Source organism: Macrotis lagotis, chromosome 1 (assembly GCF_037893015.1).
Source record: "Macrotis lagotis isolate mMagLag1 chromosome 1, bilby.v1.9.chrom.fasta, whole genome shotgun sequence".
NCBI lineage: Eukaryota > Metazoa > Chordata > Mammalia > Peramelemorphia > Peramelidae > Macrotis > Macrotis lagotis.
Window position 1 is genome coordinate 338,575,774 of NC_133658.1, and position 26,131 is coordinate 338,601,904.

The 26,131-nt window shown below is 36.2% G+C and overlaps 1 protein-coding gene across 2 annotated transcripts in view; it reads left to right on the plus strand.

Annotated features, from left to right (window-relative positions):
• The window catches only part of ASTN2 (astrotactin 2), a 1,297,121-nt gene that overhangs the window by 816,695 nt on the left and 454,295 nt on the right, over positions 1-26,131 (plus strand). For both annotated transcript variants that reach the window (XM_074211727.1, XM_074211725.1), the window contains 3 exons: positions 472-596; positions 3,499-3,603; positions 24,755-24,934. In XM_074211727.1, coding sequence (XP_074067828.1) covers positions 472-596; positions 3,499-3,603; positions 24,755-24,934 — 410 coding nt within the window. The remainder of the gene's footprint in view (positions 1-471; positions 597-3,498; positions 3,604-24,754; positions 24,935-26,131) is intronic.

Genomic DNA, 26,131 nt, shown 5'->3' on the forward strand with positions numbered 1-26,131 from the left:
AGACTTTAAATCCAAATCCAGTATTCTTTCAACTACATGCCATATCTTTCTTTTGACATTTATTGTATACCTTCTTGGATTGTGGGTTAACTTTTTATGTGTACCTATCTTGTCTTACCTACTGAAGCCCTCAGCTCTCTGTGAGGCTACTTTCTGTCAGATATAGCTTTGAATCTCCCACAATGTCTTCTGTAAAGTAGATTATCAATAAATATTGGGTGATCAGTTGATTATTTTCCATAGCTTAAGATAGCTTAAGAGGTAATATCTCCTCTCTTAGGTCAATAAATGAAGCATATTTCAGGCTACCTCCAAATCTAAACAAAAAGACCCAATTTTCCAAGGCCTGCCATGTAGTAGCATCAAGAGGTCTCTGAAGTCCTGTGGTTTTTTAAGTCTGGAGTCCTGCCCCCTCTTTCTCAAAGCCTCCTGTTCCATTGTTTTGGAATATATCTCTGCTCCTCTCTGCAGGGAAAACAACTTCATCAAGGATTTTCCCCAGCTGGCTGATGGGCTGATGGTGATCCCACTGCCTGTGGAGGAGCAGTGCCGAGGCGTACTCTCAGAGCCTCTTCCAGATCTCCAAATGCTCACTGGTAAGATCCAATGTCTCTTCTCTTCATCCTCCTTTTACACTGTCCCTTCTTTCTCTTCTTAGTCAGCCCTGAGCTTTGTTCATTAAGTGATGCCTTCATGGACAGAAAGTTTAGGGAAGTTTTAGACCCTGGACATAGTGTCATACCTGACAAAGGGAGAAAATGCAAATGAAATCTAACTCATATTTCTAGAAAACATCAGTTTAGAAAGAAAATTCATCATAACAGCCTATAAAGTAGAGAGAATGCAGATATCTGTCCCAAATTTTAAATCAAAAAATGGAATTCAGAAAAGGGAAGTGACTGCCTCATTTCACACAACTAATAAATGTCATCATCAGGGGTTCTTCACTTAGCATTCCTCACTTTTATTCTAGTGATTTTACCTCCCTAAAAGGTATTTCAAACACCTCAAGAAGATTTCACTTCATGATAAAGTTTGTTTCAGAGCCTGGATCATAGATTTAGAAACATTAGAGATCATCTGATACATATCTCTAATTTTTTCAGATGAAGAAACTAAGACACAAAAAAGATAAGTAACTTGTCCAAGATGCCACAGCTAAGAAGTGTCAAAGGCAGGATTCATATCCAGGTCCTCTTAATCCATATCCAAAATTCTTTCCCTTTCCCCTTTTTGTTTGATTATAGCATCAGGATCTGAAAAATTTTCCATTTTCAAGTCTATTTCTTTACTAATGTTCTTGTTAGAGCATTCAATGTAAAACTAAACAAACAGAAAAATTCATCATGGAGTAGGATTTGCATATATTTTAAACCTATTTCACTTACCCAGAAAATAAATCTATTTCTTCTTCCTTGCTCTGTCTTTCTTCCTACCAAGTTTCCCTACTTCCCTCTATTATTTTGCTTTCTCTCACTTAAAGTTCATTCTTTCCACATTGCCCTGTACCTTCATCTTGTTTCAGCTAAGTCCTTTGCAACATGGAAGCCAGGAGCTCCATTAAATGTTACAATTTGAGCACCCACTGCTACCCAGCATGACTCTTCTTAGAAACTATGCACTGCCCCAACTATCATCCCTTTCCAGATTTCATGAATCAGTAGCACTTGTTTTATAGATGGGGTCATTGTGAAGTGAGCTTTGTAAGTCCCACTCTGCCTCAATGGCCCCTTCCTTGAGTAGCATTTTATTTCCAAGATTGGCATCCCTGCTGATGCCCAAGAGGATTTGAATAAAGGAGATTCACACTTACATCTGTCATTCTCTGTCCCTTTCCTGCAGTAGGTTCACATGACCTTGAATTATCTATCTGTCTCTGGGTTTCAGTAGGATGTTTACATTTTATTTGGAGTATCTCTGATACCAAAAGATGATACCCTGCTGCTCAATGAGCTTCCAGAATATCTTTCTGACATTTTACTCATTCCCAGGAGCATCTGCTCTGAAGATACCAAAGTAGCCAAGAAGGACCCAAAAAAAATAATAATAGAAATATATGGGGGAGAGAGAATGAATTAACAGAAATGAAATCTTATTAGGATGGACTTCTCTGCCAGTATATGAAGAACAATAAATAGGAGGCCTCTGTCCATTGACACAAATTACAACTTATCTATAATGTGAAGTCGTAGACAACTGTCTGAGGCATAAAAAGAAAGTTAAATGATTTGCCCAGGGTCACACAGGTGGTGAGTTTCAAAACCAGAATTTGACCCTAGGTTTTCTTGACTCCATATATTATAGCATGCTGCCTTTCCCTAATTATTTCTAATGGATATATACTTAGGGAAAATAATATAAGTAATTGGTATGGGGTGGGGAACTGAAAAGTTAATAAGATTAAAAAGAAGTTGAATATAATGAATAACTTTGTTTTGTTTTGTTATCTAACCATGATGACCAAGAAGAAATAAATTGATTTGATGAAGCATTCATTTTAATCTCAGTATTAAATATATTTAAAATACTAGATCATCAGGGAACCAAGAGGGAACAGTGAATATTCCTTTTTTTTGTCATATGTCCAGAAATAATCTTTAACATTATTATTGTTATTATTATTATGGTGATTTTTATGGATCAAGAAATACATAATTTTTATCAGTATGCGAACTCCCTCCTCTAATGCAGATTGTAACCTAAGATCTCGCACATAATCTTCTTGGGTTGTTATGGCAGCTAAACTTTTGGAGATCCTTAGAAAACAGACAAAAATATTGCATTTCTCTAGAGCCAACCTGAAAGTTTCACAGCTTTGTGCAATCTGCCAGAATCAATACAACATAGGCAATATCTTCTAGCACTATGTCATCTGTATACCATGATCAGTTATTGGAAAAAGTCTTTGGTCTAGGAATATTGATCATCTACTACCATTTTATCACACTTTTACCTTTACAAAACATTTTAGCATGCTTCATTTCATTTGTTCTCAGTGGCCTTAATCTTACACCCCAGGTGTAAGTCAGGTGACTGTCTTATTATTCCTATTTAACACATGAGGAAACTGGGCTCTATAATAGTTAAAAGACTTGACAAAGATCACATAGATGTAGGTTCTTCTCAATGTGGCAATGTGATGCCAGATAAGTCACCCCTTCTCTGTGCCTCAGCTTCCTCATCTATAAAATGAGGTCAGTCTTAATGACTTCCAAAATCCCTTTCAGCTCTCCCAGTCTATACTCTAATTATCCTCAGCTCTAGGATTCTTGCCAGTTCTTGCGCTATATGTTCTAAGACTTCTTCCAGATTTTAAATTCTATGTGTTAAGACTCCTTTTATTTCTGACAGCTTATGTTCTAAGTTCTCTCCAAAATTATGCATTTTATGTACTAAAGTCTCTTCCAACTCTAGGATCTTATTTCTGTATGATTAAAAACTATGCAAGTATGACTCATATTGCTTCTAATCCTGTGATCTTTTGCTTCCCTTCCTCAGGAGACATCCGGTATGATGAAGCAATGGGCTACCCCATGGTCCAGCAGTGGCGAGTCCGTAGTAACCTCTACCGTGTGAAACTCAGTACCATCACTCTCTCTGCAGGTGAGGGCCTCCAACCTGAAAAGTAGAGAACAATAAAGAATAGCATTCTCTTCTAGTCCAGATTGGTCCTTCTTCTTTTTGATTGAATGATTATTTTATCAATCTTTGTTTCAAAGTCAATTACAGCAGTCCTTGGAGAAATCTCATTCTCTCTCATATCTCTTTCTGTCTCTGTCTCTGTCTCTTTCTCCCATCTTTCTGTGAAAGGTAGAAATTCATTACACTGCTTTATCAATATAAATATGAATACTATACTATACCATGTCATGCCATACCATGATATACCAAATATATCAATGTAACATAACAAGAATTTATTGAATATGTACTGTTTGTTTAGACAGTGAATGGAATAGCACCAATATTGACAACTATAATATACAATATTACATGATAAGTTTATTATAGAAATGCAAATAAAGTATTATATATGAGTGGGGAGGCCATTTGAGAAAGCACTATGCAAAATGGGTTTCAAAGAATGAGTATGATATATAAAGAACATATCATATATATGTATATATATATGTATATACATATATATAATGTGTGTTTGCATGTGTGTGTGTCTGTAAGCAAAGGCATGGGGGGAATGAGAGTGTTCTGAGGGCAAAATAATCCAGTTCATTGTGAATATTGAGAATATGAAGGCAGGAAGATAAACCTGTAAAATTACAGTATCATCTGATTGTGTAGGACCCTAAATGCTAGGCAGAGGGGTCTGAGCTTTACTCATAGACATACTTGTGTACAGTCTGTGGCTGAATAGTCCAATGCAACAGAACATGGGAGCATGTCCCATATATTCTGTACAAAAGTGTATACATGTGCCTTACTGATGGGCAGGTTTGGGCTATGTATTCTAACCAAGGAAGTTTGTTCATGCAATTAAACAGTCAATAGGTCCATCAATTCTCTGAACTTATGAGAATGAAAAAGAAGAGGCAATTCATTGTCTTTACCTGGTTACACTCTATACATATACAGAAGAAGTAACTTTACAAGACAGTTTAAAATAATCTTTGAGTTTTCATAGTTCAGATAATAAGTGTTCTAGGTCATGAGAGAAGAGGGAATAACGTTATCTAAAGTCTTCTAAATTATCAGTTTACCCCTTGAGAGTGTCAGGCTAGTTCCTTGTATTGCCCATTTTTATATATATATATATATATATATATAGCAAGTGCCAATTCTTTCCATTGAAGCACATATGACATAGGGCAGAAATTCTTTTTTTAATTGATATTTTATTTTTCCAGACACGTTATGAAAGTTTTTCAACTTTGATTTCATCAAACTGCAAATGCATATTTTTAAGTTACATAATTTCTTTCCACCCTCCCTTCCCACCCCCCACCCCGAGTGGTGAACATTCAGGTTAATATGGTACATAGACATTTCTGTTAAACATGTTTACAGATTAGTCATTTTTGGTATGAGGAACTAGGATTAAGGGAAAAGAAAGAAAACCATGGGATCGGAAAGAAATACAGAAGAGAAATTTTTTAAAAAGTTCATCAGATTCTGAAGGGTTTTTGTTTGTTTATTTGTTTTGTTTTGTTTTGTTTTTGTTTTGTTTTTCTTCTTCTGGGGATAGCATTGTCTATATGCAGTCTTATAGGGTTGTCCTAGCTCTCTGAAGTGATGAGAGGAGCTGCATTCATCAAGGCTGATTAACTCACAATGTTGTTGTTAATGTGCAGAACATTCTCTTGGTTCTACTCCCCTCTCTCAGCATCAGGTCCTGGAATTCATTCCATCCTTCTCTAGAGTCTGATTAATCATGGTTTCTTTTAGAACAATAGTATTCCATAATATTCACTTGTTTAACCATTCCCTCATTGATGGGCATACCCTCAATTTCTAATTCTTTGCCACTACAAAAAGAGCTGCTATGAATATTTTGGAACATGTGGGATTTTCCCCATTTTTTATGATTTCTTCTAGATATAAGTCTAATATTGGAATTGCTGGGCCAAAGGGTATGATAAGTTTTATTGCTCTTTGGGTATAGTTCCATATTGCTCTCCAGAATGGTTGGATGAGTTCACAGCTCCACCAGCAATGCATTAATGTCCCAAATCCTTCCACAACCTCTCCAACATGGATCATTTCCCCTTTTTGTCATCTTAGCCAATCTGATGTGTGAGGTGATACTTCATAGTTGTTTTAATTACTTTTCTCTATTTTGGAGCATTTTTTTTCATAGTTTTGGAGCATTTTTTCATATGATAATATATAGCTTTAATTTCTTCATTTGAAAACTGTCTATTCATATCCTTTGACCATTTATCAACTGGGGAATGACTTGTAACTTTATAAATTTGATGCAATTCTCTATATATTTTAGAAATGAGACCTTTATCAGAACCCCTAGCTGTGAAAATTGCTTCCCAGCTTTCTGTTTTCCTTCTAATTTTGGCAGCATTGGTTTTATTAGTGCAAAAACTTCTTAATTTAATATAGTCAAAATTATCCATTTTGCAATTTATAATGTACTCTACTTCTTGTTTGGTAATAAATTTATCCCCTTTCCATAGATCTGACAAGTAGAATATTTCTTAGTCTATTAATTAATCTATGGTGTCACACTTATGTCTAAATCCTGTACCCATTTTAACCTTAATTTGGTATAGAGTGTGAGAAATGGGTCTATGCCTAGTTTTTGCCATACTATTATCCAGTTTTCCCAACAATTTTTGTCAAATAGTGAGTTCTTATCCCAGAAGCTAATGTCTTTGGATTTTTCAAACAATAGATTACTGTAGTTATTTACTGTTTCTTTTGAACCTATCCTAATCCACTGATCCATTACTCTGTTTCTTAACCAATACCAGGCAGGGTTTTTTTTTTTAAGTTTTTGCAAGGCAAATGCAGTTAAGTGGCTTGCCCAAGGCCACACAGCTAGGTAATTAATAAGTGTTGGAGACTGGATTTGAACTCAAGTACTCCTGACTCCAGGGCTGGTGCTCTATCCACTGTGCCACCTAGGCACCCCTGCCAGGCAGTTTTGATGTGGTAGCATAGTTTTAGATGTGGTAGAGTTAGACCACATTCCTTTATATTTTTTTCATCAGTTCCCTTGATATTCTTGTCTTTTTCCTGCTACAAATGAATTTTGTTACTATTTTTTCTAGTTCAGTAAAATAATTGTTTGGTAGTTTGATTGATATGACACAGAATAAATAATTTAATTTGGGTAGAATTGTCATTTTTATTATATTAGCTCAACCTAATAATGAGCAATTGACAGTTTTCAATTGTTTTAGATCTGACTTTATTTAGGTGAGAAGTGCTTTGTAATTGTGTAATTATGAGGAAGCAAAGCTTTCACTCTTTTCAGATGATATAAATGGTTCACTTAGAGAACCAGAGAAAATCATCGAAAAAATACTTGAAACAATTAGCAAATTCAACAAAGTAGTGCATATAAAACAAACCTGCAAAAATCATTAGCATTTCTATATGTGAACAACAATGCCCAAGAGAAAAAGATAGAAAGAGAAATTTTATTTAAAGTAACTGCAGACAATATTAAATACTTGGGAATCTGCTTCCCAAGGCAAATCAAGAAACTGTATGAACACAATTAGAGAGGGCAGTTCTTTTCGAAATTTAATTTAATTTTTTATTATATAAATATTCTATTTGTTTTCCAATTATATAAAATAGTAGTTTCTACCTATCTTTTTTTTGGTAAGGTTTTGAATTTTACACTTTTCCCCCCACCTGCCCTTCCCTCTCCCCTCCCCCATACAGAAAGCAATCTGATCATCTTTACATTGTTTCCAGTGTCATGCATTGATTGAAGTGGAAAGTGTTAAAAGAAAAAATATATTGTCGAGGAAAAGATAAAATATTAGACATAGTAAAATTATGTAGTACATAAGACAACTTTATATATTGAAGGTAACAATCTTTTATCTTTGTTTAAGCTCCATGGTTCTTTCTCTGGATACAGATGGTATTCTCTGTGGCAGATACCCTAAATTGTCCCTGATTATTGATGGAATGACCAAGTCCATTAAGGTTGATCATCTCCCCTATGTTGCTGTAGGGTATATTCAATGTTCTTCTCACTCATCTCACTCAGCATCAGTTCATGCAAGTCTTTCCAGGTTTCTCTGAAATCCCATTCCTCCTGGTTTCTAATAGAACAATAGTGTTCCATAACATACATATACCACAATTTGTTCAGCCATTTCCCAATTGATAGACATCTCTTTGATTTACAATTCTTTGTCACCACAAACAGAGCTGCTTTATGAATATTTTTGTACAAGTGATGTTTTTACTCTTTTTCATGATCTCTTCAGGACATAGACCCAGTAGTGTTATTGCTGGATCAGAGGGTATGCACATGTTTATTGCCCTTTGGACATAATTCCAAATTTGTAGAGAAGTTCTTAACCATTTTTGTGTCACAAAATTCTTTGTGTGTTAATCTGCTAAAGCCTATGAACTCCTCAGGGGGAAAAAAGCTATTTTATTTTTTTAATTAAAGATTTTATTTATTTTGAGTTTTATAATTTTCCCCCTAATCTTAATTCCCTCCCCCCACCCCCCACAGAAAGCAATTTTGCAGTCTTTACATGGTTTCCATGGTATGCATTGATCCAAATTGAGTGTGATGAGAGAGAAACCATATCCTTAAGGAAGAAACATAAAGTATAGCAAAATAAGATATCAGGTTTCTTTTCCCTAAATTTAAGGTAATAGTCCTTGGTCTTTGTTCAAACTCCAAAGTTGTTTCTCTGGATTCAGATGGTATTCTCCATTGCAGACAGCCCAAAATTGTCTCTGATTGTTGTACTGATGGAATGAGCCAGTCCATCAAGGTTGATCATTGCCTCCATGTTGCTGTTAGGGTGTGAAGTGTTTTTCTGGTTCTGCTCATCTCACTCAGCATCAGTTCATGCAAATCCCTCCAGGCTTCCCTGAATTTCCATCCCTCCTGGTTTCTAATAGAACAATAGTGTTCCATGACAGAAAGGTTGGATGAGTTCACAGCTCCACCAACAATGTAATAGTGTCCTAGATTTCCCACAACCCTTCCAGCAATCATTATCCTTTCTTGTCATGTTGGCCAGTCTGAGAGGTACGAGGTGGTACCTCAGAGAAGCTTTAATTTGCATTTCTGTAATAAGTAATGATTTAGAGCAATTTTTCATATGACTATGGATTGCTTTGATCCCATCTGTAAATTGCCTTTGCATATCCTTTGACCATTTGTCAGTCAGGGAATGGCTTTAAAAAGCTATTTTAAATATTAAAGGAAATAACAAATGTCAGTTTTATGTTAGTGAAAATAAAGATGCATTTTTCCGAACCAGAAATTCTGCTTACAAACTCCTGATATAGCAAGCCATATTACCTATTGTCAAAAAAATCTATAAAAGGAACTAGGTGTTAGGATAATTCATTATTCTATTTACATTTTTGCAGTTTACTTACTAGTTCAATAAATCCCCATGTTAATACCTGCCTCTGTCCATTAGCAAAATGAGATCAGTCATACTTACTATTATGTTCTTAGTATGGACAGCTTCATCCATTGATGGTGGCAAAATATTCTGCCTCACCAGCTAAAAAGTGATGTATTATGAATCAGTATTATTGCTTTTAATTCTTAACATAATCAATAATCTTTTTAACATGGCCATATTAATTTTTTAATGATATGAATTAATTGATGTGATGCCAGTTGACAAAGAGGACTGGGTATTAATTAAGTGTCCTTTCCCTATTATGGGTGTTTTCCTTCCCCCTGTATCACAACTCTCCCTCAATCTAAGCTTGGAAATTACATTGCTCTATTTCTATTAGAATCATACAGGCACAACTTGCTTTAATTAATTAATAGTTTGGTCCCTGAAAAGTGGTGTGTAAATCAAATATTTGTAAATTGAATCCTATGCAAAATGCATGAAGGGAGCTTAGTATTTAATGAAAAACTTCAGTGTGGCCTTTTTTTAAAATTTATTTCAAGGCTATTTGATTTCACTGGCATATTACTCTCACTAACAATGGCCACAACAACCCATCAATACCTTAGTAGATGGTCTTTGTAAGATGCTGTGAGTGAAAAATTTCATTGTGTAGAGTCTAAACCTCACTGAACTTATCTAAGCTGATTCTACCCTGGGTCAAAATTAAGCATCTAGTTTGGTAGAAACTGCAAACAACTTATCACCTCTCTGCTGGTCTACTGGAATAGCCTTAAAATTGTTTCCCCTTCTTCAAGTCTTTTCCCACTCCAAGGAATCCTCCCTTCTGTCAAATTGATCTTCCTGCAATATTGATATCCATGTCATCCCCTGCTCGGAACTCAAGTGAGTCCCTATTAATTCTAGGATTAAATCTAAACTTCTTGGTTTGGCATTTCAAAGTTTTCAAAACCTTCACAATCCAATTCTTTCTTAATTCTCTAATCTTATCATACTTAACTCCTCTCCCCACAATCTGCAGTCCAGCTATACTAGCTAAATTGTTGTTTTTCATCAAGATGCTTTATCTGCTGACTTGAGTGCTTTTATACTGGCTGGCTGTCATAACTGAAATAGTTTCTTTCCTAGGTTCTACCTCAAAGCTTGCCTGGCTTCCTTCAAGATTTAGTTCAAATCCTACCTTCTGAGAGATGTCTTTCCTTATCCTTCAACTATTAATGCCTTCCTCCTGAAGTTACCTTGCATTTATGTGGTATATATCCTGTAGATACAATGTTATTTGTATGCCATATTCTTCACTGAAATATGAACTTCCTGAGGACAGAAATTATGTTTTTCCCCCTTTCTTTGTATCTCTAGCACTTGGCATATTGGTTGGCACATAATAGATGCCTAATAAATACATGTAAACTGATTGGCATAACCTTTAAGAACTCAGTATTACTACTAAAAAAAAACCCCAAACAAACAAAAAAAAGAATTCAGTATTACTAAGATTTCTGGGGAAGAGCCAAGATAGTGGTATGAAGTTAACATGCTCCCAGAACTTTTCCCTTCCAAATAAAGTCTCTATATGGACATTAAAGCTACATATCCCACCAAGAAAAAGAAAAAATCCAAAGAAGTTTTCAACAGTAGACATTGCAGAGGATCTTCAGTGAAGGTCTATCTCGTTGGGAGAAAAAGGGAAGTAAAACCATGTGAGAATGGAGAGGGGGAAAGCCAGCAGGAGGCTTTAGACCACAGTGCAGTCCAGGTTCCAACAGTTTGACAACAGCAAAGGTACCAGCAGCTGGATAGCAAGCCAGCAGGGAGGGTCCCAACCCCAAAGTCTGAACCCTGGGAATACCAGGGCAAAAGACAGGACTGGGTTGGGAACAAACCACTTCATAGGCAGAACTTGAACACAAAGGAGGAAATAAACTTCTGCAAAGACAAGGCCTGGATTGCATAGGCATCATCTTGGCCAATGACAAACCAGGAATCAGACCCCAGACCCAGCATAACAAGCTTGGATCTCAAGAACTGAGCTAAAACAACAAAGATGACCAAAAAAGCTAAAAGAATGCACACTATAGAAAACTACTTTGCAGATAAAGATGATAATTATGCCATGTTGAAAGAAGAAATCAGTAAAAAATTACTCAAAGGGGAAGTCTCAAAAAAGTCTATAAATTTGACTCAAATCCAAAAGCTCATAGAAGAACTTTAAAAAGAATTTAAAAATCAAAGTAGAGAGGAAGAAGAAAAATGAAAATAAGAAATGAGATTTATGCAGGAAAATTATGGAAAAACTGACCAAAGAAATCAACTCTGTTAAAAGTAAAAATACTGGAAAAGGAAACACAAAAGCTAATTGAAGAAAATAAAAGCCTAAAAATTAGAATTGAACAAATATAAACCAATGAATCTACAAGAACACATAATTCCATCAAACAAAATAAAAAGACTGAAAAAAATTGAAGAAAATGTAAAATACCTTTTAAGTTAAAAAAATTACCTGGAAAATAGATCCAGGAGAGATAATTTATGAATCATTGGAACTACTAGAAAACCTAGATCAAAAAAAAGAACATGGAAAACATCATGCAGAAAATTATCAAGGGAAACTTTCCAAATCTGCTAGGACAAGAAGACAATATATAGCCATTGAAAGAATACACAGAACCTCTCCAGAAAGAGACCCCAGGATAAAAACTCCAAGGGTTGTTATAGCCAAATTTCAGAACTCTAGAATAAAGGAAAAAATCTGCAAGTAGCAAAGAGGGAAATAATTTAAATACAAAGAAAACACAATCAGACTCACATAGGACTTCTCATCCTCAACATTATAGGTCCATATGTTGGCGGACAAAGGACCCGGGATTACAATCAAGAATTTACTCCCCTGTAGAATTCAGCATATACTATCAAGGAAAAAGATGGATGTTCAATGAAATAGAGGACTTACAAAATTTCTTAATAAAAAGACCAGAACTGAACAAAGAATTTAATGGCTACTTTTACATAAAAAGGTGAAAGAAAAAGGAAAAGACAAAACAAAACAAAACAAAACGAATGTTAGTCAAGACAATCAAATTGTATACAACCCTAAAGGAGAAGATATAACATCTAAAACTCTTGAGAATTGTACTTCTCTTAGGATAACTAAAGGGTCAAATATAATTGAAGAGATTGGATTTAGAGGTTATGGATATGATTAGATCTGTTCTCTCCATTGAAGAGGTCCAAGATAACATCATTATATTTGAGAAGAAAAGCTGCCATAAAAAAGCAGGGATGTTTATTCTACACTTAAGTGTCTCAGTTTCCTTTGACCTACACTATTCTGATGTGCTCACAAAAGATTAGCACTTTCTTTGATGAGAGCATCATAAACTAGGCAGTCCTGAGTCAGTGTCTCCCATAAATTACAATCAATTGTAAAATTTTTAAATGAGACATTAAGAGTGTCCTAATACTTAAGAGCTTTTTGAGATGCTCATAGTTAAATCAGGAATAGACTTAACCCATATTTTACTTAACTAGGTGTTAAGTACCCTGGATGGGGGTGGGGGAAGAAGTGAGATTCTCATAGTTAATTAAATCAGGGTTGGACTTAAACCATACTTTACTTACCAAGGGTTAAAGTACCCTGGGTGGGAAGGGAGGGGAAGTGTGGGAGAAAGTATGCTTGTGGGAAAGGGTACAAATAGTTCATGAAATGATGTGTTATTTGATGATACTTTGACTCATGATGATTGTGTATCCTTAGAGAATACTTGAAAAGGAGGTAAGGTAAAAATGATTATAATTTGATGCAATTGAAAAGTGTACTTCTTTTTTTTGATTTTTTTTTTGCAGGGCAAATGGGGTTAAGTGGCTTGCCCAAGGCCACACAGCTAGGTAATTACTAAGTGTCTGAGACCAGATTTGCACCCAGGTACTCCTGACTCCAGGGCCGGTGCTTTATCCACTACACCACCTAGCCACCCCAAAAAGTGTACTTCTAATGAGACAGAAGAGGGGAGGGTACTTAGTGACTGAGGCAAAGCTATTTATCAAACAATAAAACAATCAATCAATCTGTGCTAGTACTTTGAAAATAATATAAGTTCATCAAGCAATCAAGCTGTGTTTAATGATACATGGTTAATAGTATTTGAATGATAAACAACACCAGGTGAAGAGGCACAAATATTTATAATTTTAGTGGGAAAGAAGGGAGGGTGGGAACACTGAGTAAATTCTTTTCAATGGATCTGGCCCAGAAAGGGAATAAAATACATTTCTACTTGGGTTTAAAAATCTATACTACTCTACAAAAAAAAAGGTGGGGTGCAGGGAAGGGAAAGGGAAAGGAGGAAGGGACTGGTAAAAGAGAAAAGAAGTGAAAACCTGAAAGTTAAATTTTAAAAGAAAATTTAAAGGGGAAAAGAAGTCAAACTTTAGTGAGGAGGAATAAGAAGAAAGGAAAGAGAAAAATATAAATGTAGAGAAATACAAAATTAGTAATCTTAACGAAATGTGAATGAGATGAACTGTCCTATAAAACAAAAGTGAACAGCAGAATGTATTAAAAACCAGAATCCTACAATATGTTGTTTACAAGAAACACATTTGAAACAGAGAGATACACATAGGGTAAAGGTAAAAGGATGGAGTAAAATATACTATGTTTCAATTGAAGTAAAAAAATCAGAGGTAGCCATCCTAATCTCAGATAAAGCAAAAGCAAAAGGGATTAGGGATAAGAAAGGAAACCACATCTTCTTTAAAGGCACCATAGGTAATAAAGACATATCATTATTAAACATATATGCACATAATGATATAACATCTAAATTCATAGAGGAAAAAGTTGAGTGAATTACAAAGAGACATAGATAACAAAATGTTAATAATGAGGGATCTCAACCTCCCTCTCTCAGAACTATATAAATTTAACCACAAAATAAACAAGAGGGAAGTTAAAAAGGTGAATGAAATCTTAGAAAACTTAGATATGCTAGACCTCTGGAGAAAATTTAATGGGGCTAGAAAGGAATATACCATTTTCTCAGCAGTACATGGCACTTATACCAAAACTGACCATGCACTAGACATAAAAACCTTATAATCAAATGCAAAAAGGCAGAAATAATATATATTGCTCAGATCATGATATAATAAAAATTATATGAGATAAAGGGTCATGGAAAGAGATAGCAAAAACTAATTGGAAACTAAATAACTATTTTGAGTAATGAGTGAATCAAATAGCCAATCATAAAAATAATCAGTAATTATATTCCAGGAAATGATAATAGTGAATCATCCTACCAAATTTTATGGGATGCAGTCAAGGCAAGTGTTGAGAGGAAACTTTATATCTCTAAATGCATTTATGAATAAAATAGAGAAAGAGATGAATTCAGTAAGCAACTAAAAAGGCTAGAAAAAGAACAAATTAAAGATCCACAATTAAATACCAAATTAGAAATTCTGAAAATCAAGAGGGAGAATAATAGAATTGAAAACAAGAAAACCATTGATCTAATAAATAAAAAAAAACTATAAAAATAAAATAGATAAACCTTTGGTTAATCTGATTTAAAACAAAAAAGAAGATAACTAAATTACATAATCAAAAATGAAAAGGGTGATCTAACCACCAAGGAGAAAGAAATTAAAGAGATAATTCAGACCTACTTTACTGAACTATATGCCAATAAATTGGATAACCTGAGTGAAATGGATGAATACTTTTCAAAAAATAGAAACAACCCATATTAACAGAAGAGGAAATAAATTACTTAAATAACCCCATTTCTGGAAAAGGAATTGAAGAAACCATCAATAAACACTCTAAGAAAAAGTCTCCAGGCCCAGATAGATTTACAAGTGAATTCTGCCAAACATTTAAGGAACAATTAATTCCTATTCTATATAAACTATTTTAAAAAATAGGAGAAGGTCTGCCAAATTCTTTATATGACACCAAAATGGCACTGATACCTAAACCAGGAAGAACCAAAACTGACAAAGAAAATTATAGACCATAGGGACAGCTAGGTGGCATAGTGGATAAAGCACTGGCCCTGGAGTCAGGAGTACCTGGGTTCAAATCCAGTCTCAGACACTTAATAATTACCTAGCTGTGTGACCTTGGGCAAGCCACTTAACCCCATTGCCTTGCAAAAAAAAAAGAAAGAAAATTATAGACCAATCTCCCTAATGAATATTTTTTAACTTATTTTTTATTCTCATTTTATGCAAATGTTTTTCTTTACATTAATAAAATATACTTGTTTACAAGTAAACAAAATACCCCTCCCCCCATGAATATAGATTGACTTGCTTGGGCAAAAAAGTAAAGGGGGGAGAAAAAAAATTAAAATTAAAAAAAATAATAGTAATAATTGTAGGTATGGCCAGGTGGTGCAATGGACGAAGCACCAGCCCTGGAGCCACGAGCACCGGAGTCCATATCCAGCCTCATAAACCCAATAATCACCCAGCCATGTGACATGCAAGCCACCCAATCCCCACTGCCCTGCAAAAACCAAAAAGAAGAAAAAAAAAAGAAAGACCCAAAATAAAATAAAATAGTAATAATAGTAGGGGTGGCTGGGTGGCAGACAGAGCATTGACCCTTGAGCCAGGGGCACCTGGGTCCGAATCCGGCCCCAGACACCCAATGATCACCCTGCTCTGTGGCCCCAGGCAGGCCACCCAGCCCCACTTGCCCTGCACCCTCCCCCAAATAATAATAACAAAAAATGTGTTTCAGTCTTTGTTCCAACACCATCAACTCTGTCATGAGTGGATCACATTCTTTATGATAAGTCCATCACAAAAGTTACTTCCATATTTTTCCAATGCTGCCATTGCTGATCGCAACTCCCTCCTTTCTTATTTCTCCACTACCATGTACTATATTTTCTCTCTCCTTTCACTCTGACTCTGCTGTAGGGTTGCTGAGTGGCGCAGCAGACAGATCCCTGGTCCTGGGGCCAAGAAGCCCTGAGCCCCCATACCACCCCTTAGGCCCAGAATCCACCTGGCCCTATGGTCCTGGTCAGGCCATCCAATCCCAGGCCCTTGCAAGAAGTAAAAAAGAAAATGTGTTATATCTGACCACTGTCCCCCCCCATGGTCCATCCTCTCCTCTTTTATTCACATCCCCACCCCTTCCCCCTGCTCCCCCCTCCTTCTTACTCCAGTTGTCTATACCCCCATTGAGTATATTTGCTGTTTCCTCTCCTAGCCATCTCTGATGACAGCAAAGGTTCCCTCATTCCCCCTTGCCTCCCCCCTTCCATATCATTGCAACAGCTCATTGTAATAAAAAAAAATCTTATTATGTGAAACAGCTTGGACTATTCCCCGCCTCTCCTTTTTCTTTCTCCCATTCCATTTCCCTTTTTTTCTTATTGACTCCATTTTTACACCATATTTTATCTTCAAATTCAGCTTTCTCCTGTGCTTCAACTATAAAAGCTCCCTCTACCTGCTCTATTAACTGAGATGGTTCATATGAATATTATCAGTATCATTTTTCTATACATGCAGTTCATCCTCATTAAGTCCCTCATATTTCCCCCCTCTCCTCCAATCTCCATGCTTCACCTGAGTCCTGTATCTGAAGATCAAATCTTCTGTTCAGCTCTGGCCATTCCAAAAGGAACCTTTGAAATTCCCCTGGTTCATTGAAAGTCTATCTTTTTCCCTGGAAGAGGACATTCAGCCTTGCTGGGTAGTTCATTCTTGGTTGCATTCTAAGATCTTTTGCCTTCCGGTATATTTTATTCAAAGCCCTACAAGCTTCCAATGTAGCTGCTGCTAAGTCCTGTGTGATCCTGACTGCAGCTCCATGATATTTGAACTGTGTCCTTCTGGCTGCTTGTAATATTTTCTCTTTGACTTGGGAGTTCTGGAACTTGGCTATAATATTCCTAGGGGTTGGTTTTTGGGGATCTCTTTCTCTGGGGGATCAGTGGATTCTCTCCATTTCTATTTTGCCCTCTGCTTCTAGAATATCAGGGCAATTTTCCTGTAGTAATTCTTTGAAAATGATGTCAAGGGTCTTTTCCTGATCATGACTTTCATGTATTCCAATAATTTTCAAATTATCTTTCCTAAGTCTGTTTTCCATATCAGCTGTTTTTTCAATGAGATATTTCACATTTTCTTCTAATTTTTCATTTTTTTTTGGTTTTGAATATTGATTCCTGATTTCTGGTAAATTCATCAATCTCCCTGAATTCTATTCTTTGTCTGAAGGATTTATTCTCCTCAGAGAGTTTTCTTATCTCTTTTTCCATCTGGCCAATTTTGCTTTTTAAAGCATTCTTCTCCTCAATAACTTTTTGAACTGTTTTATCCATTTGACCTAAGCTGGTTTTTAGCTTGCTATTTTCTTCAGCATTTTTTTGGATTTCCTTGACTAAGCTGCTGACTTCATTTTCATGTTTTTCCTGCATCTCTCTCCTTTCTTTTCCCAGTTTTTCTTCCAACTCCCTCATTTGATTTTCAAAGTCTTTTTTGAGCTCTATCATAGCCTAAGCCCAATTTCTGTTTTTTCTTGGAGTCTTTAGATGCAGAAGCTTGTGCTTCCTCATCTTCAGACTGAGTATTTTGATCCTTCTTGGGCTCATTTGCAAAATATTTCTCAATGGTCTTCCTCCTGTTTCTTTGTTTGTTCATTTTCCCAGCCTAAGCCTGTTTTTTGGGGGTGCTTCCTGAGCTTTTGGGACACTCCCACAAGGGTCTCAGTGTGTGAGGTTCTGTCCTCCCTCCTGGTCTGTGAATGACCATAAGCGCCCCCCTCTGCCACGGGGCTGAGGTGGGGGGGGCCTGCTGTTCTATGGGGGGGCCTAGACTGCGATCAGGATCTGAATGTGGTCAGAGCTCCAGAGTCCTGTTCCAGGGGCAGAGGACAGAGCTCTGCAGTCTCTCTTCACTCCCCTCCCTCAGCTTAATGGGCTCATGCCCTGGGGGCTCCTGCTTACCGGCTCCACCGGCTTCTGTTTCCGGGTCTAGGCTGCTGAAAGACCAAGCTGCTGGCTGTGTGCCCTGAGGGCTGGGCTCCACGTGCTCACTCTGGCAGAGGTACCCCACTGTTCCCCCACTTTGTGCCAGTGCTCCCAGGGGTGCAGCTCAGGAGACTCCCCCCGCTGCTGTGAGCTGAGGCTCCCAGTGCCCTGGGGCTGCCTCTGGGAGGCTGGAGTTCTTTGGCTCTGGTGGGCCACCCCTCTGGTGGGCCACCCCTCAGGCCGGCTACCCCTTCGGCCCCAGGGAGCAGAGCCTTTCTGCTCTTTTCCAGGTTACCTTGAGTAGGAGAACTGCCTCACTGGGTCCCTCTGTGGGTTTTGTCTCTCGAAAGTTTAGTTAGAGTCCTTAGTTTATGAGTTTTTATCAGAGAGCTCCTAAGACTAGACCCCTTCATGTCACCATCTTGGCTCCGCCCCTTCTCCCTAATGAATATTGATGCAAAAAACTTAAATAAAATTTTAGCATTCAGATTACAGCAAGTTATTACTAGCATAATATACCATGATAAGGTAGCATTTATACCAGGTAGGCAGAGATGGTTCAATATTAGGAAAACACTCAACATAATTGAACATATCAATAGCAAAACCAACAGAAATCATATGATTATCTCAATAGATGCTGAAAAAACCATTAATAAATTCCAACATTCATTCCTATTAAAAACACTAGAAAGTTTAGGGATACATAGACTTTTCCTTAAAATAATAAGCAGTATCTATCTAAAACCATCAATAAATATTTTATGAAATGGGGATAAACTAAGAGTATTTCCAATAAGAACAGGGGTGAAAAGATGCCCATTATCACCATTACCATTCAATATAGTTTTTTAAATTGTTAGCTCTAGTAATAAAAGAAGAAAAAGAAGTTGAAGGAATCAGAATTGGCAATGAGGGAACAAAGCTTTCACTGTTTGCAGATGATATGATGGTATACTTAGAGAAAGCAAAAAAACTCATCTAAAAAAATCTTCTTGAAACAATTAATAAATTCAGCAAAGTAGCAGGATATTAAATAAACCCACATAAATCATCAGCATTTCTATAGATGAAAAAGCCCAAAGGCAAGAGATAGAGAAATTTCATTTACAGTAGCTATAGACAACATTAAATTCTTGGGAATCTACCCCCCAAGACAAACCTAGAAACTGTATGAACACAATAATAAAACATTTCTCACCCAAATAAAGTCAGGTCTAAATAATTGGAAAATGTCAATTGCTCATGATTAGGTCGTTAATATAAAAAATAATGACAGTTCTACCCAAATTAAATTATTCAGTGCCATATAAATCTAAGTACCAAATAATTACTTTACCAAACTAAAAAAAAATCATCTGGAGCAACAAAAGATCAAGAATAGCAAGAGAACTGATGAAAAAAGATGTAAAGGAAGGTGGTATAGCTCTACCACATCTAAAACTATACTCTAAAGCAACTGTCATCAAAACTGCCTAGTACAGATTAAGAAATACAGTACTGCATCAGTGGATTAGGATAGGTTCAAAAGAAACAGTAGTAAATGACTACAGTAATCTACTATTTGACAAACCCAAAGACATTAGCTTCTGAGATAAGAACTCACTATTTGACAAAAACTGTTGGGAAAACTGGAAAATAGTATGGCAAAAACTGGGCATAGATCCACATCACACATCCTATGCCAAAATAAGGTTGAAATGGGTACAGGATTTAGACATAAAGGGTGACATATAGATAGATTTAATAGACCAAGAAATACTCTATCAGGTCTATGGAAAGGGGATAAATTTATGACCAGACAAGAAATAGAATACATTATAAACTGCAAAATGAATGTTTTTGACTATATTAAGAAGTATTTACACTAATAAAATCAGTGCTGCCAAAATTAGAAGGAAAGCAGAGAGCTGCGAAACAATCTTCACAACCATGAGTTCTGATAAAGGTCTCATTTCTAAAATATATTTAGAGAGAGCTGCATTAAATTTATAAGGTTGCAAGTCATTCCCCAATTGATAAATATTCAAAGGATATGAATAGACAGTTTTCAAATGAAGAAATTAAAGCTCTATATAACCATATGAAAGAATGCTACAAATCATTATTGATTAATGAAATGCAAATTAAAACAACTCTAATGTATCACTTCACAACTATCAGATTGGCTAAGATGACAAAAAGGAAAAATGATCAGTATTGGAGAGGATGTGGGAAGATTGGGACATTGTGAATTGATCCAGCCATTGTGGAGAGAGATATGGAACTATTCCCAAAAAGCAATAAAACTATTCATTCCCTTTGACCCAGCAATTCCAATTCTAGGCCTATATCCAGAAGAAATCATAAAAATTGGGGAAAGTTCCACATGTTCCAAAGTATTCATAACAGTTCTTTTTGCAGTGGCAAATAAATGAAAATTGAGGGGATAACCATCAATTAGGGAATGGTTAAACAAGTTAAGATAAATGAATATTATGCAATACTATTGTTCTAAAAGAAATCATGATTTGTCAGACTCCAGAGAAAAATGGAATGAATTGCAGGATCTGATGCTGAGTGAGGGGAGCAGAACCAAGAGAATGTTCTACACATTAACAACAACATTGTGAGTTGATAGACCCTGAAGGATGTAGCTCCTCTCAGCAGCTCAGAGAACTAAGACAACCCTATTAGCTGGCTATGGACAATGCTATCCCCATCCAGAGGAGGAAAAACAAAACAAAAGAACACAAGCAAAAAAAATCTTCAAAATTGAAGAATGCGACATTCACTTTTAAAAAAATATCTTTTATGTACTTCTTTCCCTTAATTCTAATTCCTCACGCCGGAAATGACTAATCTGGAAACATATTTAACACAAATGTGTATGTACAATATTAACCTGACTGTTTGAGGGGAGGGGGATAGAAAGTAACGGTGGAAGGAAATTTTGTAATTTAAAAATATACATAGGGATGAATGTTGAAAAACCTTTATAACATAAATCTGGAAAAATGAAATATCAATTAAAAGAAAAGAATTCAATCTTCTATACCAGGAATGACATTTTTAAATTGCTCACTTAATATACACTTTTGTATCAACACTGTAACATGGTACTGTGTTTAATATTATGGGTCATACAGATGAGAATAAGATATGACCCTAGACCTGAAGGAGTTTATAGTTTAGCTGGGGAGACAAGACAGTTGTATATTCAATTTAGTTTAATTCAACAGGCATTTATTAAGTTACTATACTATGTGACAAGTACTTTGTTAAAAGCAGAAAATGTAAAGACAAAAACAAAAATATCCTTGCCTTCAAGGACTTTATATTCTATTGGCAAGGGGGGAAAATACACAAATACATAAAATACATAATTTGAAGGGATGGATCAGGTAAAGCCTTTTGTGGGAGGACCTGAAGGACAGTGAAGGAAGATTTAAGAAGGCAAAGCACATTGGATATTGGTATAGTCTGTGCTGAGTCACAGGGACAGGAAATGAAATGTCCTACATGAGAATCAGCAATTTAGTTTAGGAATAAGGAATATGTAAGCTTTGTAAAGTGGATGAGGGAAAGTTATATATAATCAGCTTGGAAAGAGAGATTGGAGTCAGACTAGGAAAGACTTTAAATGAAAACAAAAAATTTGCTTTCTTTCCTAGATGATATATGATTCTTAGGCAGGAGTGCCACATTATATCCTGTGCTGAAGAGTTATGATATAAGACAACATTACCAGAAAATCACAAGGTATTTTGTAATTAAGTAGTAAACAGATGATACAGATCCTGAATTTTATAAGTTCAATGAAGGAGATTTCTGTAGGTTAGAAAAGCCTTCTTTTATTTTAAAGGTATATTGTTTTTGGTTTCATTTTTCATTTTATGTAATATTCATTTCACAATATACTTCATTCCCTCTTCCTCTCATCCCCCATACATCTCCCCAAGTTACATAGCTCTTTGAAATTTTAAAAAGATAGGAAAACCAATTGTACTTGAAAGTATATGAAACATACCACATTCTTAGTGCTTCCCTGCCCATCCCACCTGACCCCAAACCCCACCTCAATCCTCTCAGTGAGAAAACGAAATGTATCTCATTTCTTTTCTAGGGTCCACATCTTTGTGACTTTTAAATCACAATAATTTGGAAAGTGATGGGACTAGAGATGGATCTTAATTGATAAGAACAGGATGTAGGGAGAAGGGGAATTCCAGTCAGGTCTTGATGGAAGGGAAGGGAGACTGGAAGCACAATACATTTATAAAGAAATGATTTGCTGGATCCTAAGACTCTTAAGTTGCAGAGGCCTACATTTATGGACCTAACTTGGTAGAGGAAATTTCTTCATACAGGAGTTCCCTAGACCACTGAAATCATCTGTATATTCCCTACCTCTTACCTTCCTGTAGCTGGAACATGGCTGGATACAATTCAACACTAGGAAGAAAGGTTAGAACCTTATTGTAGAGATTTTCTTTTTTTTTTAGATTTTTTTCTCAAGGCAATGGGTTTAAGTGGCTTGCCCAAGGCCACAGGGCTAGGTAAAATAAGTGTCTGAGGTCAGATTTGAAGCCAGGTACTCCTGACTCCAAGGCCGGTGCTCTATTCACTGCACCACCTAGCCGCCCTATTGCAGAGAAGTTTAAAAATCACTGTAACACATAAGGATTTTATTCTCTCAGCAGTGAGGAAATATTGAAGTTTTGGGAACAGAGAGATGATGTGATGAAAGTGACATTTGGGGAAGATTTCCCTGGTAGTGATCATAGGATGTATCTGAATAGGAGAGACATCCATTAGAGAGTTCTTACAATGTCTAGAAAATGAAAGGTAGCTTAGCACAGTACTTAGTGTTGCATCTGGAGTCAGGAACATCTGAGTTCAAATCTAGTGTAACAATAACTATATAACCATATGGAACTCAGTTTCCCATCTGAATATTGGAGATATTGGAGATACCTGTAGTACCCGTTCCCCAAAATTGAACTAAATCTTGATGGAAGCCAAGGCAAACTTGAGATAGAACTGGGCGGGGGAACTATTCTGGGTATTTGAGCCAGCCAGTACAAAAGTCTGTAGATAAAGTGTCTTGAGTGAAAAACAGCAATTTGGCTAGTATAGCTGGACTGCAGATTGTGGAGAGAGAATTTAAGTGTGATAAGATTAAAGAATTAAGAAAGAACTGAATTGTGAATGTCAAACCAAGAAGTTAAGATTTAATTCTAGAAGTGATAGGGACTCACTTGAGTGGGGATAACGTGGAGAGATCTATATTGTAGGAAGGTCAGTTTGACAGAAGGAAGGAGATTCCTTGGAGTGGGAAAAGACTTGAAGAAGGGGAAGTAATTTTAAGGCTATTACAATAGACCAGCAGAGAGGTGATAATGTTAGCACAAATAAGAGGAAATATATTTAGAAGGAGAAGAGGTGATATAGCTCTTTGAAAACCTTAAATCACTATATAACTATTATTCAAAAGGCATTATAACATAGTCAAAGGTAATCCTTGAGTCAGTAACACTTTAACTCTGACATGTGCTGGCTATAAGATCTTAAATCACTTAACTTCCCTGTGCCTTAACTTAGCTTGAAAATTATAAATCATAGAAAAGCTTCTAATCTGAAATGGTAAGGAATTTATATCACCAGGAGTTAACTGTACCAGTAAAAATATAGGTAAGATCTTAGCACAGTACCTATCACATAATAAATGTTTATTAATTGATAACTGGATGAAAAACGTGATAATTATTTGTGTTGCTGTTATTGTTGCTGTAGAGTAAAAGCAGTAGATATGGAGAAGAGAGCATGGATGTTCCCAATAAAGAATGTGATAAATTATTGGATATGGAGAATGCAGGAGGAGTACTCAAATGCAACTGAGGTTTTGCACTTAGTTGGCTAAGAGAATGAGGATAGTCAATGTTTAAAGGAGTCTTCCTATTTATCATTAATGACCTTAAACTTTGAACATCATTTAGCATTTTGCTTTGAAATTCTAATGTACTTTTAGCCTCATAGAATTTAGAGCTAGAAAAGATCTTAAAATTAATTTAGTTCAATTCCTTTTTTTTATATAAGCAAAGAAACTAAGACCAAGTGAGATTTAATAATTTACCCCAAGGACAAACAGGTTGTAAGTAGTAGAGTAAAGATTTGAAACCAGATCATATGGCTTCAATCCAACACTTCTACTAAGTCATGTTACTTTCTCTTATTTCATATTGCTCAGTACATGTGTTTGCACATTAGTATCTCCCTATTAGTTCTTTGAAGATAGAGACTTCCATTTCATCCAAATTTGCTATCTGCTCCAGTGCTTGGCAAGGCACTCTATATAAAAATAAGTGCTTAATTAATGCCCTTTCAGTATAATAACCAAAAAATGAAGCTGATGACTTCTTTTTTTTTAGGTTTTTTTTTTTTTTGCAAGGCAAATGGGGTTAAGTGGCTTACCCAAGGCCACACAGCTAGGTAATTATTAAGTGTCTGAGACTGGATTTGAACCCAGGTACTCCTGACTCCAGGGCTGGTGCTTTATCCACTACACCACCTAGCCACCCCTAATGACTTCTTTAGTTCACTATCTTTCATAGTTTAAATGTCTACTGGAACCTAACCTATTCACAACCATTACATGACCCTCCTGACATTTCACTGCTCTGATGACTCTGACCAGGTTCCCTCTTGTGTACTCACCATCTTGTCCAGGGTTCACCAATATCCTGAAGATTCTCGACAAGGAGAGCAGCCGAGAGGAGCTACTGTCCTTCATTCAGCATTATGGTTCACACTACATTGCAGAAGCCTTGTATGGTTCTGAGCTCACCTGCATCATCCACTTCCCAAGCAAGAAAGTCCAACAGCAGCTTTGGCTCCAGTATCAGAAAGGTAAGGTGAGCTCTGAATATGTGACCAGGAAAAGGGAATGGATGTTCCTGCCTGGTTTGTCCTTCATGCTTTCTCATAGCCCCCTGCCCCTGTTACTTAACTCAGTTTGGGGAAATAGGACTCCAAAAAGGATTAGAGAAAGGGAAAGACTTGGAAACCCACCTAGCTTAGTAGAAAGAACAGTGGAACCATTGCTTAACCATCTGTGTGACCTCAGTTAAGTTATTTTCCCCTCTAGATGTAAGTTTTCTTATCTGTAAAACTAGGGTCTAGTGTTAAGTGATCATTTCAGTGCCTTCTCATACTGTTCAGTTCACCCTTTTATTTTGCTATGTTTGTGCACAGGTACTATGTTTTCAAATTCTTTTCTAGTCCTTGTGCAACTACTGATTAACTGTCTAATCTTGGAAAAACTTGCTTAATTTTTCTTAGCCTTTTTTCCTCATCTTTAAAAGAAAAGGTTTAGTGAAGATGAAATCTTTACATTTCTTAAATGCTAGGAGTTCTGTCTTAAGCTCCCCAGGAAAGAGAATCTAGTCCTAAGACTTTTGCAACCTTGATCTTCTCAAATGAATATGAGCTACTCTCCCACCTTATCTGAACTCTGCTAGTGGTTTTAATTGGATGTGGGGGCAAAATGAGTTTTTACTGATAACTTTCCCCCCTCCTAATTCTATTCTATATACACATACACAGACACACAGGCACACACACACTATAAAAATAAGACACACAAAATCATTCTTAGAGGGAATTCAATTTGGGAAGGTAAGTTTTGAATATATAAGGAGAATCAGTTTGGCTGAATAAAGTAGAAAGAACATTGGGCTATGAATTAGGAGATCTGCCATTTCTTATATGATCTTGGGCTAGTATCCTCTTTGGTATTTAGTTTCCTCTTCTATAATGAGTACACAAAAAATTAAACATGACTGAAAATGACTAAACAGCAACAAGAGCTAGAAGATAGACTGGACATACTCTCTTTGTAAGCTGACATGGGGTTTTCTTGGCAAAGAGGTTTGCTGTTCCCTTCTTGATCCCACTTTAGAGATGAGGAAACTGAGGCAAACAGTTAAATGACCTGTCCATGGTCACATAATTAGTAAATGCCAGAAGCCAGATTTGAAATAAAAAATAAAATAAAAAAATAAAAGAACTGTGATGATTTTATCATCTTAAAAGAAAGGGACAGAA